Source organism: Crocodylus siamensis, chromosome 6, assembly GCF_052110815.1.
Source record: "Crocodylus siamensis isolate JL-2025a chromosome 6, ASM5211081v1, whole genome shotgun sequence".
In the NCBI taxonomy this organism is placed as follows: domain Eukaryota; kingdom Metazoa; phylum Chordata; order Crocodylia; family Crocodylidae; genus Crocodylus; species Crocodylus siamensis.
In genome coordinates this window covers 22,209,880-22,225,670 of record NC_143400.1, presented here as the reverse complement: position 1 = coordinate 22,225,670, position 15,791 = coordinate 22,209,880, and the positions used below count along the sequence as shown (strand labels likewise).

Below are 15,791 nucleotides of genomic sequence, written 5' to 3'. Positions count from 1 at the left end.
TGTTTTCTGAAATCACTAGCACTTGGGAACTCACTGCATTAGCTGTCGTTCAAATCCCCTTTTCCCTTGGACCAGGACCTCCCTCCCATCCATTCCCTGGAGGTTGCTCATGCAACCCTTATGCAGAGACAGGGAGACAGTCTCCTCAGCTGGTGATGGAACTCAGGAACATGGTGTCGGTGCTTGGTGCCCCTGCAGTCCAGTGGTTAAGATGCCTTGCTATGTGGGGCACAGCACAATGAGGGAGTTTGAACCTGCATAGGGAACAAGACATCACCCTGGGGCTATTGAGCTGCCTCTGGTTGGACCAAGGGGACCAGGGCAGGTCCCCTGCAGCATGTGAGACCAGTGTAGGGGGCAGAGGCCTGGTCCGTGATGCCCACGGGGCATTAGCAGTGAGAACAGCAGTGGTTGTTTCTACCCCACCAGCACCCTCCCGGCATCTGTCTGCATCATCCAAGCCTGGCTGCTGTAGCTCTATCCTGGGGCAAGGCCAGTCTTTCCCTGTGCCCAGTGCAGTCCGGGTCCAGCTGTGCCGCTGTTTCTGCCATAGGCTGCTTGTTTCCAGACCTAGAGTCTTTTTTGCCCCTAGCCTGTCTGCTCTAGGGGGTAAGGGAACAGCTTCCCTGGGGTTAATACTTATCTCTCTGGCTCCACACATATGCATACAACTCTGGGAGACGCACACACACAGAAATACCTCTGCAAAGACCTCAACACCCAGTGAGGGAACCTCCTCTTTTTCCCCTATTCTATTCCCTTATCCCTGGGCTGGACATATATGAAGCTGTTGGATGTCCCCCAAACCCGACCACCATCATGCGGGTGCAGAGCTCAGCGAGGGGGGGAGGAGATGTATTCCTTAGGGCGCTATGAATGGTACGAAAGGGGGCTAGATATAGCATCGCCTCTGCTTCCCCTAGACCCATCTCAGAGCTGGGGATAGTGGGGCACACAGCATCAGTCTGGGCCAGGGAGTGCACAGAGGAGGCCAGGGCGGAAGCACCAGGAGTTCGTGTCCTTGTCACATGCTTTTTCTGTGTATTATTTGAACCTCTTGGCAATTTTTTTTTACATTTTTGACCGGTCAATTGACTGAACTTTATTTGATGGCTCAAATACCCAACCCTTGTTTTCAGAAATATTAATCCCATGGCAGAGACCATTTTTAGAATTGTAGTTGATTTAAGTGTGAATGATTTTTTTTTTACTGCTCTTCATGACTGATGTAAAACACCACCACGCACATCTTCATGCAAACAGATCAGGTACATTATTACAGGCATGCGCTAAATATTGTAGTTTCAGAGTCTTCTGCAGGCATATAGCTTAAGAAGAGAGAAGGGAAGAGAAATGTGTTTAAACAAAAATATTTATATGTATACCATGCCCCCCACAAGTATGACAGGCAGCTTATTTTTGGGAAGGCAGAGTGAAAAAAAAGATTTTTCCTTCTAACCAAAATTGCTCAAGTTCAGTTTCCTCAATTAGGATGCACACCTAACTTTCAATTATTGTATTATGACATGAGTCAGGTGGGGGGATACAGGAGGTGAAATGCCAGCAGTGCAGGGGGGCCAAAGGGCCTGTCCTCACCACCCTGCTGTCGGACGGCGACTGTGTAACCCCAGAGCTTGCATGGTGCTGACCTGCATCAGCACCCAGCTTCAGAGCAAGCTGATCCTAGCACAAGTCAGGTGAGGGTGGTGGGAAGAGAGAATAGACTTACTAACACCCCAGCCATCGTGCTTAGACATCCAGCTCAGGGTGTTACAGGTGAAAAAAGTCCTGGGCTGCATTAATAGGAGCGTTGGCAGCAGATCAAGGGAAGTGATTCTGCCCCATTATTCAGCACTGGTGAGGCCACATCTGGAGTCCTGCATCCGGTTTTGGGCCCCCACTGCAGAAAGGATGTGGACAAATTGGAGAATCCAGCAACAAAAATGGTTCGGAGGCTGGGGCACATAACATAGGAGGAGAGGCTGAAGGAACTGGGCGTTTTAGTCTGCAGAAGAGAAGACAGAGAGGGGATTTGACAGCAGCCTTCACGGGGGTTGCAGAGAGAATGGAGCTGGACTGCTTGCAGTGGGGTCAGATGACAGAACAAGGGGCAACAGTCTGAAATTGCAAGGGAAGTTCAGATTGGATATTAGGAAAAACTCTCTCAGGAAGAAGTTAGTAAAACACTGGAACAGGCTCCCCAGAGAGGTGGTGAGATCTCCTTCCTTGGAGGTTTTGAAGACCCAGCTAGACAAAGCCTTGGCTGGGATGATGTAGTTGGGGATGATCCTGCTTGGAGCAGGGGGTTGGACAAGATGTGACCTCCTGAGGTCCCTTCCAACCTGAATTTTCTATGATCTTCTGTCTGGTGACCCTGGGATTACCCTCTGCACTCATTTCCAAAAGACCAGAAGTGGCAGGATGACTTGCTTTTCCTTCTGTGTCTGCTCAAAGCGTCGTGCCCAAGGCTACCAGACTCAGACGTGGCCACGGACTCACACCTCTGTGATAGTGAGAGCTGTCTCTTGCCATTTTCAGTCCCTGGGAATGAACCTCTTAGAAGTTTCTGGAATACCAGGATCCACCCCAGGTCTCAGACCCCACAAACGAGGATCCAGCCCAGGCCTCTCCTTTCCCATCTCCTTGGAGCTGGGCTGTTCTCAGTGGTGGCAGACGACAGAACAAGGCGCAACGGGCTCCAGCTGCAGCAAGGGAGATTGAGGTGGGATATTAGGAAAATTTTTCTTGCTCAGGCTACCCAGAGAGGTGATGGAGTCTCCCTCCTTGGAGGTTTTGAAGACAAAGCCTTAGCTGGGATGATGAAGTAGGGGCTGGTCCTGCTTGGAGCAGGGGTTGGATGAGATGTGACCTCGTGAGGTCCCTTCCAGCCCTCACGTTGCAGGAGTCCAGGATTCCTTGCTTTCTCACGTCTCCTTTTTTATTTGAATTTTGTGTCTTGGGCCAAATGCCATTGCATCGACTTGAGCAGAGCTCCATGAGTGCCAGGTGCCCCTGAATCTGGGGTGGGGCACCTGCAGATGCCGCCGATGGTGGTGGCCATGTCAGGGGGCACCAGCCCTACCGACAGCATCGGTGTTGGCCGTCAGGGGGGAGGTGGCACCAGCCCCGTCAGAGGGGCATGTACACCCCCGCGCACCCCCTACCAGTTGCCTATGCAGAGCTCCACCCTTCTAGTCTGTGTGATGCTGCCACAGGCAACTCTCCTCCCTCCTGGCCTCTTCAGCGCAGATACCCTCGACTCCACCGCCGGCGTCTCATGTGCAAGCCAGAGGCCTTGGGGTTCACAGGGCCCCGAGCCCAAAGGCCGAAGGAGCAAGCAGAGGGAGGGCCCGGGAGTGATCCCCCACGGCAGGACATTGTCCCTGCCCCGCAGACGCCAAGTCATTCAAGGCCGGGGAGAAGGGGCTCACGGTGCTGGTCTCTCCCCTCCTCGAGGGGTCTTGTCCCACCCTGCTCCCATGCCCCAGCTCTGCTCCCGCTCTGCCAGCCCCAAATCAAGAGCTCAGCATCCCCCCGGGTACGATCCCCACGGCCAGGGGCTGGGCTGAGGGTAGGTTCATGACATCACAACCCCTACCATGCGATCACAAACCCTACTGTGACATCGCAAACCTTGTTGGGGCACCATAAGACCTACTGTGACGTCATCACACCGCATTGTTTGTTTGACCACAACACGGTCTGCTGTGACATCACAAGCCCTGCTCATTTGCATAGACCTGCCCTACTGGCTGGGAGGCTGCAGCCCCGCCCAGTGCTCGGCGCCGTGCATCTGTCCTCGGGCAGGCCCCGCCCCCATGCCTCTGACGTCACTGGCGGTCTGGCGAATCCGCGCGGCAGCCCGAGGCTTCCTCCCGCCTCCCGCTGCGGCTATTGGCTGGCGCCGCGCAGTGCGCGTTCCTATTGGCTGCTGGAAGTTCCGGGGCGGCAGCGCTGTTCCGGGGCTCCGGGATCAGCTCCCAGCGTGGAGACTTCCTGTGCGCCCGTGGGTGCCCGGGCTGCGCGGCGGGAGTGGGGGGCCCGGCCGGGGCAGGGGCTCCGGGAGGGAGTGGGGGGGCCCCAGCAGGGCTGGGGGGGGCCAGGGCACTGAGCGCGCCCCGCCTCGGGCAGGGCTGGGCCCCCCGTGCCCCGCCGGCGCAGGTGCGGGCGGTCCGTCGAGGGCTGAGCGGGCGCGTGGTGGAGCTGCGCCCCCATCGCCCCTCTCCCCCGTGCTGTCTCTTCTCCCAGGGGCCCGGACGGGCGCCATCGAGCAGGGAGAAAGCGCGAACGCCGGCTTCAACTCTGGGAAAAGCCTCCCCAGCAGAGGAGATGGCTGCTGAGCTGGGGGCAGCCCCAGGCCTGGCCTTCCCCTTCGAGGCACTGCTGCAGCCCCTGGTGAAGAAAGAGGAGCAGGACCCAGCAGGCCCCAAGCCCCGCGACAAGGCCCAAGGCTGCGGCCCGGCCCGGCCTGGCAAGGAGCCTCTGAGAGTGGTGGTGAAACAGGAGCCGCAGGAAGAGTCGGTGCAGCGCTGGGAGGTCCTGCAGTCCCCGCTGTTCCCCGCCGAAGCCCTGCCGGCCCCCGTGACCCCACGACAGCTGGAGCTGGCTCCCCAGGACGACCCCCCGACCCTGGAGACGCGGCGCCGGCGCTTCCGGGGCTTCTGCTACCGGGAGGCGGCGGGGCCACGGGAGGCGTGCAGCCGCCTGCGGGAGCTGTGCCGGGGCTGGCTGGAGCCGCAGCGCCGCAGCCCGGAGCAGGTGCTGGAGCTGGTGGTGCTGGAGCAGTTCCTGGCCATCCTGCCCCAGGAGATGCGGAGCTGGGAGTGGGGGCGCGGCGTGGAGACCTGCGCCCAGGCTGTGGCCCTGGCCGAGGGGTTCCAGCTGGGGCAGGCGGAGGATGAGAAGCTGCAGGTGAGTGTCGTGCCCCGATCGTCCCTGTCTCCATGGGTCTGGGGGACGTTCCCTCTCCTCCCGTCTCCTTGTTTGGGGCTCCGTGGTGAGATATTTAATTCCCCCAGGTCACGGTGCGTGTGAAGGTTGAGGACGTAGCCTCAGACAGGATGGAGCCTCCTGGGGCATTGTGGGAACCTCTGGACTCGTCACTAGAGCGACCCCAGCTCCACCCCGTGGAGCTGGCCAGATGGGCTGAGAGCCCCGGGCCCCGGAACGAGCTGCCCCACGGCTCCAGGAAGGAGCTGCCGCAACTCCTGGGTTCAGGTAACATGCTGCATGCCCCTGGGGCCTGTGTGGCTCTTCCGCCCATGGCACAAGGGGCTCAAATCCCGGTCACTGCTTGTCTGGGGTGGAGCTGGAACTAGAGTCCGGCTGCATGACAGCAGTAGCAGGAAAAGCCTTTATTTTAGTTGGTTTATCCTGGTCGCTGTAAATACCAACCACTGTATCCCAATTCCCCCTCCCCCCTGTGCCCGTGGTACTCTCTTTTCCCAGTCATGCCCTGGTGAGGCCTAGGGGATGGTGAGCCAAAGCTGCATGGAAGAGTGACAGAAAACAGCCCTGCTTCCCTGCCAGCCCAGGGTCTCTTTCCTGGTCTGGTAGGGGACAAGCTTGGCCTGGACCAGGAGGAGGTTGACGGGAAGGTCCTGGGACTTGAATGGGGCAGTCATGAAGCAAAAGATGCAGGGAGAAGCATAGCCAGAACCTTGGGAGGGGTTTCTCTTCCCCTCTCTGGCATCAAGAGACCAAATTCAAGAGCAGAAAACTGGCCTGCCGGAGTGTTTGGATGTGGATTTGATGCTCGAATGGATTGGCTTGTTCTGCTGTCAAGGCTTCTCCCTAGAAATGCTCCCTGTGGCCTGGAGCAGAGGAGCCTGGTCTTTCCTTTCCTTTCCCCCCACCTTAAGCCTGACTCAGCATGGAGTCTCCCCCAGGGAGCATTGCTCGTGGAGGCTCTGATATGATGCTCTGAGCCAGGACCATCTCCAGCTTTGTGGCCCTTGACGTCCCTTATCGAGAGCTGGGGATTTTGCCTCTTCCTCCTCGCATGCCGAGGCTGCTTCTGGTGCACACCAGCGCGGAGGAGCAGGGCTTTCCCTTTGCCACTAGCTCTGGGCTAACCCATGGGTTCTTCCTCCCTCCTGGCAGGTGTGGGGATCCTAGGCAAAGCAGAGGAGCAGCTTCCTGAGGAAGCACCTGCCAACCTGGAGGGGCTGAGGACTTCCCCAGGGAGACCCCTGAGACCCGAGCAGGGCCGACTGTGCAAGAGGAAGGGCCGGCCCCAGAAGCATAAGCAGCATGTGGAGGTGTTGGCTCCGCTCGGGCTGGAGAGCGGATCTGGGGCAGATCTCCCAGAGAGCTGGGGGTGCGGTGAGACTGCGGAGGACCTGGGAGACCTGACAAGCATCCAGAGTTGGTTTCCCCAGTACGAGGGGCAGCCTCCGATCCAAGTCGGCATGGATGGCATCCGGGAAAAGCAGGAGCTCGGTGCCAAGCGCCGAGAGAGAGCTCACCCGTGTCCGCAGTGCGGGAAGAGCTTCCTGAGCCGCGCAGACATGGCCCGCCACCAGCACATCCACTCAGGAGAGAAGCCCCACGGCTGCCCCGACTGTGGGAAGGGCTTCTCCAGCCGCTCGGACATGGCCCGGCACCGCCGCATCCACTCCGGGGAGAAGCCACACAGCTGCCCAGAGTGTGGGAAGAGCTTCCTGTGGCGCTGGAAGCTCATCCGCCACCAGCACGTGCACTCAGGGGAGAAGCTGCACCACTGTGAGTGCGGGAAGAGCTTCTCCCGCCTTGACCACCTGGCCGCCCACCGCCGCATCCACTCGGGCGAGAGGCCGCACCGGTGCAGCGACTGTGGCAAGAGCTTTGCCCAGTCGTCTGGCCTGGCTGTTCACCGCAAGTTCCACTTAGGGGAGAAACCCCACGGCTGCCCCGACTGCGGGAAGAGCTTTGTGAACCGCTCAGACCTGGCCCATCACCGGCGCATCCACTCCAGCGAGCGCCCCTGCAGCTGCCCCGACTGTGGGAAGAGCTTCTCCGACCGCTCCAGCTTGGCCCGCCACCGGCACATCCACGCACAGGAGGCGCCGTGACTGCCCATATGGGGGAGGACTTCGTGTGCACCTCTGTCCTCAGTACACCTTGAATATTGTGCCTAGTTCTGGTCCCTCGCACCTCCAAGGGGAGCTAAGGACTTCCTGGACCTTCAGTGCTGGAGGCTGCAAGGGAGAGAGGAACAGGGGGAGAAGCCCAGCTCACTCTCCCTTTCATCCTCCGCTCTCTGCTGCCATGTGACACGGGAGCCTGGGCAAAACGGACCTAGCGTCTGGTTCAAGGATGAAAATTCATATGTTAAAAGGACAGAGACTAGGTAGAGTAGGTCCAAAGAAGGGCAACAAGGATGATGAGGCCTATGGAGGGGTTCCCTAGGAGGCAAGGCTAATGAAGCTAGGCTAGGTCAGGTCGGATAAGAACATTTGAGCAGGGGACAGGTTTACAATACACTTAATGCCGAAGAGAAATGTGGTAGTGATTTATTATCGATGATCTCTCACCAGACAAGAATGAGGGGTCACAGCATGAAGCTAGGAGGTCATCGGTAGATAACGAACACCAGGCAGGTCTTTTTCACCCACCGTAGCATGAAAGGCTGGGATTTGTGGTCACCAGATGTGGTGGAAGCTGAGAGTTTAGCCAGATTCACCAAGGGATTGGACCTGTTCTTGGAGGAAAAGGGACTTCGGTTGCTGTCGGGCCCATGAGAGGGGCACGGCCTCCGAGTCAGACCTTGGGCAGGGTGGGTCAGCACAGGCACTGGGGGTGGCTTTGGGGGGCCTCCCTCACCCCATATTGATCCTGGAGATGCCCCTCCCCACCACGCTTGGACAGGGCCTCGTTCCTGACACAACTGGTGTGACTGGCACAACAGAGGAAGTGCCAAATTGGCTCAGACCAATGTCCATACAGCCCAGTATCCTGATGGCAGCAGGACTGTGTGGTTTTAGAGGGAGAGCACTGAACTGGGTGGATCTAAAGCAGCAGTCCTCAGCCTTTTGGCCCCATGGGCCAGACAATTCATGGAGCCAGTCTGTGGGCCGGGCTGGGATCAGGACCCCATGCCACCTCTGTGAGGCCCTGCACATCAAGATCAGGCCTTGTGAACACACAGGGTGACAGTCTCAGACGCAGGGGCTGGAGGTGGCCCATGGGCTGTGGGTTGAGCACCCCAAGATCTAGTTACTCTCCCTAACACCCCCAAGGGATGACAAGGTCAAACCATCTCAAACTCCTCCACGGCTGTTTCAGGCTATTTTAAGGAAGAACTTCTTTACTGTCCGAGCCCCCAAGGTCTGGAATAGCCTGCCGCCGGAGGTGGTTCAAGCACCTACTTTGAATGCCTTCAAGAGAGATTTGGATGTTTATCTTGCTGGGATCCTATGACCCCAGCTGACTTCCTGAACCTCGACTCGAAGATCTTCCATCCCTAATGCCTACGAAATCTGTGAATCCACCCTCATTGGGTTAGATATGCCAGAGGAAACATCTCCCAACTGTTCTGCTTAACAGGTGTTAGTAGATCCCCAGGCCATGAGTTGGTCTAGGCCCCTTTTTTTAACCTAGCTGTACTGTCAGCCTCTACAACCTCCTGTAATCATGAATTACTTCCACAGTGTAACTACATGATGCATGAAACGGTACTTTCTCTTGTTTGTTGTAAAACTCTCCTAATTTCTGTGGGTGCCCCCTAGGACTAGTAGTCTGGGACTTTGAATTGTAGTTCTTTGCTCACTCTGGCCATAGTCTTCGTGATTTGTAGACCTTTATCATAGCCCTCTCACACCTGCCTTCAGCCTTCTCACTAAGTGTAGCGTTTTAGTCTCTTCTGGTTTGCCCACTGCTCCCCTGATCATCTTGGTTGCTCTGCTCTTTGCTTTGTCTAACTCTCCTACATCCCATGGGAGAGGCGGAGGCCAGGGCTGCACGCAGTGTTTAAGGCAGATATGTATAGTGTACAGACTGTCATGTATCTCATGCCAATCCCATTCTGTTTCATGGCACAAGCTGATGGGTTTGTCCCTCTCGCTGCTCACAGGGTCCCATTTGTGAGACATTTGGGGTGCAACAAAAGTTGTGTCAGCGGTCAGGGAAGCATTTGTAGAATCAGAGGAATGGGGCTGGAAGGTCATCCATACTGGGATGACCAATATGGATGAGCTAATGGCATACTGGGATGCATTAGCCAATGCGTTGTGAGCAGGGGTAAGGAAGTGATATTTCCTTTCTACTCAGCGCTGGTGAAACCCCAGCTTAGAGTCCTGTGTCCAGTTTTGCACGCTGCACTTCAAAAAAAGATGTGGATAATCTCAAACAGGCCCAGAGAAGGGCCACAGGATTAAGAGCCTGGAGGACAAACCTTATGAGGAAAGACTAAGGGATCTGGGACTGTTCAGCTGGGGGAAGAGAAGACTGAGGAGGGACTTGCCATCCTTGTGTGAGGGGTGAATATCAGGAGCTGAGAGAAAAACTAGAGCACCCCAGAGGAGGACAAGGAGCAACAGCTATAAACTGTTAGAAGATGGTTTCAGGTTGGATGCAAGGAAGAATGACTTTACGGTGAGGATGACCAGAATCTGGAGCAGGCTTCCCAAGGAGGTAGGGTAGTCCCCAACCTTGGAAGTCTTCACAGAGAGGCAGGACAGACGCCTTGCTGGGATCATTTGATCTCAGCAATTTTTCCACCCAGAGCAGGGGGGGGTGGACTCAATGCTCTGTTGAGGTCCCTTCCAGCCCTTAATTTCTATGATTTTTATGATCCAGTCCAACCCCCACAGGATCAACTGTATTCAAAGCATCCTATAAAAATCCATCCTCTAAATGCACAGCAGAATGACACGGTGAGTCCTGATACAATACAGGACCTAACACCCTAACTGGGCACAGGTAGAGCAGGGGGACAGTGGTGGCCAATGCCCTGCTGCTGTGAAGGTTTCTGTATGCTCAAGAGCTTGCAGGAAGAGGGCCATGTCCAATCCCTTCTCCTACTAGAGGAAGGCAACCCCGCCACCCGCACACGGAGTCCGTACCAGTTTGAGCACGGGACAAAGTTCCTTCCTGACCCTGAATACGGTGATTAGTGTTACCTTAAGCAGAGGGGCAAGACCTAGCCAGGAACCTCCAGGTTTGAGTCCCAGCAGGAGCATTGGCCTGGCCCAGTTGCAACCCCCAGTCTCAGCTGCAGCCTCTGAAGAAGGCTTGAATGATCCCTGACATGCAGCTGAAAGCGGAGAGGTGGGGGAGTGCAATTCCCCCCCAGCCCCATGCAGCCATGAGCAAAACATAGAAGCCTGGGAAATCCCAGTGGCAGAACATAGGCATTCATGGACTGTCCTGCCTTTCCCCAAAAATAGCTGCTCAAGGAGGAACAGCCTGTGGCAGCCCTGCATCTCCCATGCATAGAGGCAGAGACTGTCAGATCAAGCTTTTGGGAGGAATTCAGCATGTTGGACTCCCCGGTACACACATTAAAGTCTCTGCTAGTCTCAAAGCCACTTGGCTCTATGGTCTTTCTTTTCGTGCCCTCACCTATCGCCCTATCTTTGATTTTCTGGTCTGTGTCCTACCAGACAGGGCAAAAAGCCTGTCATTGCCCCTGAACCAAGCAGAAGTTCAGAAGAAAGAAAACAGCCCTGACTTTCCTTCTCTTTTTTAATTTTTTTTTCTTTTAAAAGAAAAATCTCACACTTTGAGTAGCCCCCATGATGGTTGGTGGAGGACTGGGTTGTCTAGTAGTTGCAGGAGGCTGCAGGTTCAGAGAGAGGAAAGGGACTTTGTGGGCCATGTCTATAACCATCACCCTCTAGGAAACAACTTCCCACGGGCACCTTTACGTTCCCAGTTTTACCCCTCCCCACCGTAAGGCCAGTGTCTCCCAGGTCCCTCCTTTCTCTGTTCCCCTTGCACCCATGGAAGGATCCAGCTCCCCTTTCAAGGGGAAGGGGAAAGCTCTTCCTTGGACCCCCCAACTGTATCTACTCCCCCTCTCCTAAGGACCCCAGCCCTAGCACAGCTTTGTGCAGGGAAGCCTCTGGCTTGGGGACCCTGACTCTTCTCAGTCCCTGGCTTCCTGGTGGCCTGTAACACCCTGCTTCCAAGCACTCCTTTTTGAACAGCTGCCAAGAAGGAGGGAGGGTGTTTTCTGGTTCAAGAGGAGGTATCAGGGTGCCGACATCCCCAAAAGCACAGGAGACCCTACCCCAAAACCAGTCTTTTTTCATGGCGTTCCAGTTCCCCTCATCCTCCCTCTGACTTTACTGTCCTCCCTGGGACTGATCCTTCTTGGGACTTTCTCCCTGCCCACCCTGGGACTGTTCCCCCTTTCCAGCTCCCTCCGAGCCTCGCTCGTTCCCTTCAGGCCCACTCAGCCCCCCTTGCCCCAGAACGGTTGCTAAACCTGGGGACGGCACTTACCCAGTACCGTGAAACAAAGTCATAGGGAAGTAACCTGGGAGCCATCTTGGGCCCAGTTGCCGAGCCCAGGCTGCCATCGCCTTCTGGGGTGAAGGGGGCATGGAGGGGTCCTGCTTATGCAACTACTGACCATCATTATTTCCAGGAAACTGGCCCACGCGGAGTCCCCCAAGGTGGTGCCCACCAGAACTGCAGACTGGATCCCAGCTTCCTCAGCTGGTTTCAGCACACTCCCCATTCAACCCTGTCATTGCCTTCCATTCAACCCCTCCAAGACTCAGGAGCAATCCTTTCCTTTAACCTACAATGCGCCAGGTGTGACCCTGAACAATGCTGTTTAGTTGCACCCACAGCACCTCAGGCCTGATCCTGCCCTTCCCTCCATTTACCCCACAGCTCACTGTACCTGATCTAACCCAGCTCCCTCCTACCTCACCTTCCCACCACAAAACATCTGTTCTTCCAACTCCACTGGTGTCCTCCCAGGCTCCCTTTTATTTCCCTACCAGGTTAGCTTTGCATAAACTTGTCAGGAGTGCTAGTGAAGAAACGGGGCATGAAATGGCAGCAGTCTGGGGCTCGCTGGCCATTCATTTCCTTGCCCTCACATGTGGACAGAGACATCAAAGCTTGCATGGTGCCCTCCAGAACAGGTCTGAGCTCAGCTACGGTGGTGGTGCGGGAGGAAAGGGAGGATTCCCTTGCTAACACCCCAGCCAGCACGCTCGTATGGCACCCAGTTCACACCGGTCATCTGTAGTCTGGATTTCCTCCTGCACTCAGATGACCAGAGACCACCAGCACCATCCCTTCCCTCTGAGTCATCTCAGGGATTTCACCAAATTTTACCAGACTCAGCTGTGGCTGCGAGGAAGAGCCTCCCTGGAACAGCCAGACCGGCCTTTCACCATTTCTACTCCCTGGGAGCGAATCCCTCGGCTCAAATGAACCTGGAACGAACGTGAGAGGCACCAGGATCCAGCTCAGGACCTCTGCTTTCCCCGTCTCTTTGCTTTTTTCATCGTTTCATAGTTTCTAGGGTCGGAAAGGACCTGAGCAGATCATCTAGTCCGACCCCCTGCCATAGCAGGAAAGAGTACTGGGGTCAAATGACCCCGGCCAGGTGTTCATCCAGCCTCCTCTTAAACACCCCCAGGGTAGGAGCCTGCACCACTTCTCTTGGAAGTTGCTTCCAGATCCTAGCCGCCCTGACTGTGAAGTAGTTCTTACGGATGTCTAATCTAAATCTGCCCTCCGCCAGCTTATGACCGTTATGTCTGGTCACTCCTGGCAGTGCTTGGGGGAACAGGGACTCCCCCAATGCCTGCTGGTCCCCTCGGACTAGTTTGTAACAGGCCACTAGACCCCTCCTCAGCCTTCTCTTGTGGAGGCTGAACAGGTTCAGGTCCCGTCGCCTCTCCTCGTAGGGCCTGCCCTGCTGTCCCCTGACCATGCGAGTGGTCTCCTCTGGACCCTCTCCATGCTGTCGACATCCCTCCTGAAGTGCGGCGCCCAGAACTGGACGCAGTACTCCAGCTGCGGCCTGACCAGTGCAACATAGAGGGGGAGGATCACCTCCCTGGACCTGCTCGAGCTGCATCTGTGGATGCACGATAAGATACAGTTGGCCTTCCTGACTGCCTCCCCACACTGCCGGGCCACGTTCATCTTGGAGTCAATGATGACCCCAAGATCCTTTTCCGCCTCCGTGCTGACAAGAAGGGAGTTTCCCAGCCTGTAGGTATGGTGCTGGCTCTACCTCCCCAGGTGCATCACCTTGCACTTGTAGATGTTGAATCCCATCCTGTTCTCATCCACCCACCTCTGTAACCCGTCCAGATCTAGTTGTAGCCTGTCCGTCTCCTCCAGCGTGCCCACATCCCCCCACATCTTAGTGTCATCTGAGAATTTGAATAGGTGCTTTTTACCCCCTTGTCCAAGTCTCTGATGAAGATGTTGAACAGTGTGGGCCCAAGGACCGAGCCCTGGGGGACCCCACTGCCCACGTCCTTCCAGGTTGAGAAGGACCCATCCACTACCACCCTCTGGGTGCGGCCCTCCAGCCAGTTGGGACACATCTGACTGTGCGGGTGTCGACACCACAGCCCCCAGTTTCTTAATGAGAACGGGGTGAGAGACAGTGTCGAAGGCCTTCCGAAAGTCCAGGAAGATGATGTCCACTGCTACCCCTGCGTCTAAGGATTTGGTGACCTGGTCGTAGAAGGCCACCAGGTTGGTTTGACAGGACCTGCCACTGATGAACCCGTGTTGGTTGCCCCTAAGCATGAAATCCCCTGCTGGCCCCTCGTGGATGTGTGCCAGCATAATTTTCTTGAACAGCTTGCCTGGGATCGAAGTAAGACTAACTGGCCTATAGTTCCTGGGTCCTCCTTCCTCCCCTTTTTGAAGACGGGAACCATGTTGGCCCTCTTCCAGTCCTCTGGCCCCACACCAGAGCACCACGAGTGCTCGTAGAGCCGTGCCAGGGGTCCCGCAATGACCTCAGCTATTCCCTCAGCACTCGGGGGTGGAGATCGTCCGGACCCGCTGATTTAAATACATCCAGTCCCTCCAGAAGTTCCCTGACTAGATCCTCCCTGACCCTTGGCCTGGGTGTGCCTCCCCTGGGGCCTGAGGGGGGCCCGGTGGGGGGGCTGATCTGGTTCCTGCTCAGGAAAATGGAGGCAAAGAAATCATTAAATAGGTTACCTTTGTCGTCTGGTGTGATGGCCAAATTTCCTAGCGTGTCTTGCAAGGGCCCCACGTTACCTGGTACCTTTTCTGTCGTTGTACGATTGCACCTCTTGGGACGCTGCTTCTGCCCTTGTTCCCGCTAGGATTTCTTGTTGCCAGAGCCCCACAAGGACTGCCATGGCAACTCCTCCAACGTGGTATCAAGTGAACTTTAATAATAACCCTTAGGATGGGCTCTTGACCTGCCAGGCTTTGGAGGGGGAGAGGATGTCAGGATCGTGGCATCTGTCCTGTTGTACCAGGTGCAGCTTGCGAACCTGCAGGCTGACGTTCATCCCCACCTGGGACTTGCAGGGGGTGGAGATGCCTCCCAGGCCCTGTTCACCTGCCAGCAGCAGCCCCAGCCAGTGCCCACCCCATGCCTGAGGCCTGCAGATCCAGTCCCCCAGTGGTGCATTGGGTGCACCCGGACACCCACATGCAGAGGGCCGTGGCACTTCCAAGGCTTCCTCCAGCCGTGGGGCAGCACCTCACCAGCCCCTACTCCCTTCTGCCCCAGAAGTGCCCCTCACTCCCAACCCGCACCCCTTTGCTGTCTCTGCATTACCCACAGCCCTGTTAGTGCTCCTCACTACTGACCTGCAACCCCATCGCTCCCAGCCCAGCCCAGCCCCACACTCTGGACCCACAGCCCCTGCCCCCTCAAGTCCTGTGGAGCACTGGCTGCCTGGGAGGGGGGCAGTGCAGACAATGGGGCAGGAAGTACCACAACCACCAGTGTCACAATGCCCATGTGGGGTGGGGTGGGGTGGGGTGGGGAGTACGTTCCCTGGCTCCACACACTTGTTCCTGCATGTACTCCCATGTGCTCCTGTGCCAGCAGTGCCCACATTGACCCTGATGACTTGCCCCTGAGCTGGTTGCAAGCTCCCCCGCAGTGCCCTGGTGCTGGCTGCACCCACAGAGTCTCTGCATTGGGTGAGGGGGGAACAGGCTTCAGCGCTGCCCCTGGGACCCAGGTGTCCATGCTCTTACCATCCCCCCATACCCTGTGAGCAGGGGGCCTAGGCCATGGGGTGGGTGTAGAAGGTGGCTTGGCAGGGCTGCAGCCCACACTGGGATAACCAGGTGCATGGTGGGGCACTTGTGAGTGCACAAGGATTCTCACACCTGAGATCCCCAGTGCCCTGAGAAGCCAGGCGTCTGGTCTCCCAGCCCCCTCAGCCCCCCTCTCTCACCCTAGACCCCCTCCCGTCCCTCCTGCTCTTGCCTCCTAGACCCCCAGTGCCCAGAGAACGCTCCTTCCCTGCCTCCATTGCCCTGTCCCTCTGGCTCCCGTCTCTTCTCACAGCCAGACGTGGGAGCTCAGCGCCTGCCACCAGGAGCTGCAGCAGAGCCCAGCACTGGTTTGAAGGCTCTGGGGGCTCCACATGGCTCGGAGAGGTGGTCACAGGCTCGAGGGTTACACTGGATATGGGGCCAGGTTGGGCCCCTGAATGGAGGTCCTCCCCCACGCTGCCCCACAAACTGGTGGCTCAGGCCTGCCCAGGCTCCGAGGAGGCAGAAGGGGCAAATAAGCCCCCCAAGGCCTCAGCCACTCCCTTGCCCTGCTGGAAAAAACAGCCCAATCCTAGTGAACTAGTGAGTGTGTACACAGTGTATGGGTATAT

At 56.8% G+C, this 15,791-nt stretch overlaps 1 protein-coding gene across 1 annotated transcript; it reads left to right on the top strand.

Moving 5' to 3' along the window:
* The first annotated feature begins 3,943 nt into the window (after window positions 1-3,943).
* LOC149861613 (zinc finger protein 213-like) lies at window positions 3,944-10,498 on the top strand. Its single transcript, XM_090052452.1, has 4 exons — window positions 3,944-4,006; window positions 4,249-4,911; window positions 5,019-5,217; window positions 6,103-10,498. Exons 2-4 carry the CDS (start codon window positions 4,330-4,332, stop codon window positions 7,050-7,052), a joined length of 1,731 nt encoding a protein of 576 aa, XP_089908578.1. The 5' UTR covers window positions 3,944-4,006; window positions 4,249-4,329; the 3' UTR covers window positions 7,053-10,498.
* The last annotated feature ends 5,293 nt before the right edge of the window (window positions 10,499-15,791 follow it).